The sequence below is a fragment of the Sinocyclocheilus anshuiensis genome, unplaced genomic scaffold (assembly GCF_001515605.1).
Source record: "Sinocyclocheilus anshuiensis isolate Anshui unplaced genomic scaffold, SAMN03320099.WGS_v1.1 scaffold228, whole genome shotgun sequence".
Classification (NCBI taxonomy): Eukaryota; Metazoa; Chordata; class Actinopteri; order Cypriniformes; family Cyprinidae; genus Sinocyclocheilus; species Sinocyclocheilus anshuiensis.
Genome location: NW_015557059.1, coordinates 270,811 through 275,589, shown reverse-complemented (window position 1 = coordinate 275,589; position 4,779 = coordinate 270,811). Strand labels below are relative to the sequence as shown.

Sequence of the window (4,779 nt, the reverse complement as noted above, 5' to 3'; positions counted from 1 at the left end):
TAGACACATGTAAATATTTTCAAAATATATGCATGAATGTGTTTGTATTTATATATACACACAATAAATAAACAGTACACACACATATATTATGTAAACAAAAACTTTTATTTTGGATGCGATTAATCAAGATTAATCATTCGACAGCACTAAATATAATATAATATAATATCTGTTCGATTTTTTATAAGAAATTAATTATTTTATTCAGCAAGGGTTAATTATTAAAATTAAAAATACTTAAAATTAAATACATTTATAAAGTGATTTATTTGTCTATTTCACATAAATGCTGTTTTCTGTGTTGTATTCTATTACTACTAATAATAAAGGTTTATTAAACAGCAAATCAGCATATTAGACTGATTTCTGAAGGATCGTGTGACACTGAAGACTGGAGTAATGATGCTGAAAATTCAGCTTTGATCACAGGAATAAATTATATTTTACAATATATTCAAATAGAAAACAGTCATTTTAAATTATAAAAATATTTCACAATATTACCGTTTTTACTGTATTTTTGATCACATAAATGAAAGCTTGGTGAGCAGAAAAGACTTCTTTCAAAAATATGAAAACATCTTACTGACCCCAAACTGCTACCTTGTTTTCACAGGGTGATTTGGCAGATTGTTTCTACATCGTAGAGTCAGGACACGTTAGGATCACTATGAAGAGGAGCAAAGTGAGTCAAACATGTTTGCTTTTACAAAGAATCAGCACAATTTGGTTCATTATGCATCTTAAAGGGATAGTTCACCCAAAAATGAAGATTCTGTCATTAATTACTCACCCTCATGTCGTTCCAAACCTGTAAGACCTTCTTTCATCTTCGGAACACAAATTAAAATATTTTTGATGGAATCCGAGAGCTCTCTGACCCTCCCATAGACAGCAACGCAACTGTAATATTCCCAGTCCCAGAAACGTAGCAAGGAGATCTGTAAAATAATCCATGTGACATCAGGGGTTCAACTGTAACTGTACGAAGCTACGAGAATACTTTGTGCGCAAACGAAAAAAAAAAAAAAAAACGACTTTATTCATCAATTCATCTCCTCCGCATCACCCTGAAGCTCCATTTTGGAGAATATCATCTGGACGTAAACAGCGTATGCTGTTCTGTGTCAGCTGCGTCACGCCGGATCTGTTTCCTACGTTGTTGTGATTTGATCTGAACGAAAACAGCGTATCCGTGTGACACAGCTGACACAGAACAGCATACGCTGTTTACGTCCAGCGGATACTCTCCAAAATGGTGCTACGGTGACGCGGAGGAGACGAATTGTTGAATAAAGTCTTTTTTTTGTGCACAAAAAGTATTCTCGTAGCTTCGTATAATGACGGTTGAACCCCTGATGTCACATGGATTATTTTACAGATCTCCTTGCTACGTTTCTGGACTTGGGAACATTTCAGTTGTATTGCTGTCTATGGGAGGGTCAGACAGCTCTCAGATTCCATCAAAAATATCTTAATTTGTGTTCCGAAGATGAAAGAAGGTCTTACAGGTTTGGAACGACATGAGGGTGAGTAATTAATGACAGAATTTTCATTTTTGGGTGAACTAACCCTTTAATAAACCAATAAATCCTTCAGCTTAAAAAGATTCATGTGTATTTACGTGACATTGTGTGTTTTTTTTAGTCGAAAAATGACACTGAAGACGAGGAGGTGGAAATCGCCACATGCTCTAGAGGCCAGTATTTCGGAGAGTTGGCGCTTGTCACTAACAAGCCACGGGCGGCTTCTGCATATGCCATGGACAATGTCAAATGCTTAGGTAATGCATTATAAATGATATGTGACCCTGGAGCACAAAAGCAGTCTTAAGTCGCTGGGGTATATTTGTAGCAATAGCCAAAAATACATTGTATGGGTCAAAATTATTGATTTTTCTTTTATGCCAAAAATCATTGGGATATTAAGTAAAGATCATGTTCCATGAAGATATTTTGTAAATTTCCTACCATAAATATATCAAAACTTAATTTTTGATTAGTAATATGCATTGCTAAGAACTTCATTTGGACAACTTTAAAGGCGATTTTCTCAATATTTTGAATTTTTTGCACCCTCAGATTCCAGATTTTCAAATAGTTGTATCTCGACCAAATATTGTCCTATCCTAACAAACCATACATCAATGGAAAGCTTATTTATTCAGCTTTTGTGTGATGTATAAATCACTTATGACTGGTTTTGTGGTCCAGGGCCACATAACAATGCATCACAGCTGCCCGGCGGGTCATGTGATCATTCACCTTGTGCTCCACAGTAATGGACGTGCAGGCGTTTGAGAGGTTATTAGGCCCCTGCATGGACATCATGAAACGAAACATAGCCAATTACGAGGAGCAGCTGATCACGCTCTTCGAGAGCCACATCGCAATAGAGGAGCCGAATGCATGAAATCAGTTAATCAAAAACGTCGCAAACTTAAAATGCAACGTGAAACGATGAGAAAATGGTAAGTAGAGGCCTGTCATCATGGTCAAGAAATCATGTTAACATACTGTAGGTCATAAGCTTGAAGTTATTGTTTTGCATTCACAGATGTGAAACTCCGGTGTGTCAATGATAATGGTTTTTTTTAGATGTGAAAAGCCAAATGTGAGCGCTTTCCTCCAGGGTACTCAAGGTTTATGGGAGATTCCTCATGGTTATTTAGTTTGGGGATTTGGTACCGGTGTGTTTATCGAAATTGTTCTCGTTTTTTAAACTTGGTTTGTGTTTCTTTCACATGCTGCATCTTTTACAGTGACGTCCACACAAAGACTGCATTGTTATGCCATATACAGCACAGTAATATGTTAATTTATTCTTTTAAAGCTATACTTCTGAATTTTAAAATCTGCTGTTGAGCATTTGTCAATGTTTCCAGTGTTATGCAAGTCATTTTTACTGCGAGCCACTATTTTTGACTAGACATGAATTCTGCATCTGAGCTTCATGAATTGCATCTTGATGACGCCTGTTACAAAAAATGTGAAGTTACTTATAATGAATTATGGACTACATGCCAGAGTTTAAAGTCAACATGAACACTAAATTGAACATTTACTTAGAGCACATTAATAATAAATAAAAGTTTGTATTAAAAATTGCAATGCCTCTAAAACATTTTTAGCATTGCATTGCATCTAAAACATCAAAAATTTGTTTTCAGATGAAGTCATAAATGTATTGTAGTATGAAACACCCATTTTTTAAAACGCCCAATCAATTCTGATGAATAAAATCAGGTCCTACCTATTTTTTTCTTGTTGAATATCCTATTTAACTCATAAATACTTCAGATTACAGAAATAAAATGAGTTGCCAACTGTTTCACGTTGACTTTTATACTCAAGTTTCATTACATTTCCATGAGTTAGTAAACTTTCAAATTGCTTGAGAATACGATATGAGAAAAGGAGATGGAGATGCACAGACTCGATTACATATAAAAATGAAAATGCTGTCTGAATATTATTGCACTTTGATGCCAGTGTAATGGAAATACCTAATTTAATGGAATAGCTCACCCAAAAATGAAAATGTACTCATCCTCAGGCCATCCAAGATGTAGATGAGTTTGCTTCTTCATCAGATTTGGAGAAATATAGCATTACATCAGTTGCTCGCCATTGGATCCTGTGAATGGGTGCCGTCAGAATGAGAGTCCAAAAAAATAATCTAATCTAAATTAGATGTATTACTTGTGGATTATTGTGGTGTTTTTATCAGCTATTTGGACTCTCATTCTGACGGCACCCATTCACTGCAGAGCATCCATTGGTTGAGCAAGTCATGAAATGTTACATTTCTCCAAATCTGATGAAGAAACAAACTCATCTACATCTTGGATGACCTGAGGGTGCATACATTTTCAGCAAATGTTCATTTCTGGGTGAACTTGAGGTTGCACAGCGCTACATGTTTTAAATTCCTTGTTTTTGCACAATCTTTTAGAGAAACTCCTCACCGTCACATAAGAATAGTAAATGTAGGCATCTTCAGTTTTAAAACGGTGTAGCACATTTTTTATGAATTGTTCACATCTTCAATTTTTTTGAATAACTAAAGCATTTCACAATGAATTAAGATGTATTCAACATGCACAAATTGTACATTCACATTAGTTTTCTAGATGCTCAAAGTTACCAACGACATTTACTCTCTCTGAAAAAGTCTGAATGATTCCTCTCTTTTCCGGTGTATATTTTGGAGTTACGTTTACTTTGTTTCTGGTAGCTTTTGGCATTTTGATAATGTAATCCAGAAAACACTTGCTTTATTCTTAATTTCTGCAGTATTTGGACACTGTTTTTCCTCTATCTCTTGATGTATGAAAAGTTTGTCCTTGTTGATTGGATCTTTTGCTTCACAGCAAGTCATATGCATTACTAGTAGTATCCATTTCTTCCTAAAACATTACTGAATTCATTACTGTCTACCTCTAATATGAACAGCTTAGCCATCATCACCTCTTCCCCACAGGTTTGTCTGTTGGTAAACTAGTCTGTAGTGAATCCCTAAACCATATCTGTGTGTCAGTGTAACTTTACACCATTTCTACCCTGTTCACCGGGGGGGAAAGACTTTTAATTGCCAATCAGTGCTCATTTCTGTACCATTTCTATGTGAATTTCTTCCGCCTAATTGAGAAGTCGCTAATGCTTTTAATGTCCTGAAAATGGATCAAAGGTCTACAGTCTCTTGGTGCAAGAGAGCCCAGTACTATACTGTCAGTTATATTTGACTTTCCATTCAAATAAAGAACAATTTTGTATT

The 4,779-nt window shown here is 35.3% G+C and overlaps 1 protein-coding gene across 3 annotated transcripts in view; it reads left to right on the top strand.

Moving 5' to 3' along the window:
- LOC107676465 (cAMP-dependent protein kinase type II-beta regulatory subunit-like) overlaps nucleotides 1-3,552 on the top strand; it is a 13,216-nt gene extending 9,664 nt beyond the window's left edge. For 2 of the 3 annotated variants that reach the window (XM_016471017.1, XM_016471015.1), the window contains 3 exons: nucleotides 620-688; nucleotides 1,651-1,786; nucleotides 2,282-3,552. In XM_016471017.1, coding sequence (XP_016326503.1) covers nucleotides 620-688; nucleotides 1,651-1,786; nucleotides 2,282-2,415 — 339 coding nt within the window. In that variant the 3' untranslated portion in view covers nucleotides 2,416-3,552. The remainder of the gene's footprint in view (nucleotides 1-619; nucleotides 689-1,650; nucleotides 1,787-2,281) is intronic. The other variant, XR_001632742.1, reaches the window with a different exon arrangement.
- Nucleotides 3,553-4,779: the final 1,227 nt, after the last annotated feature.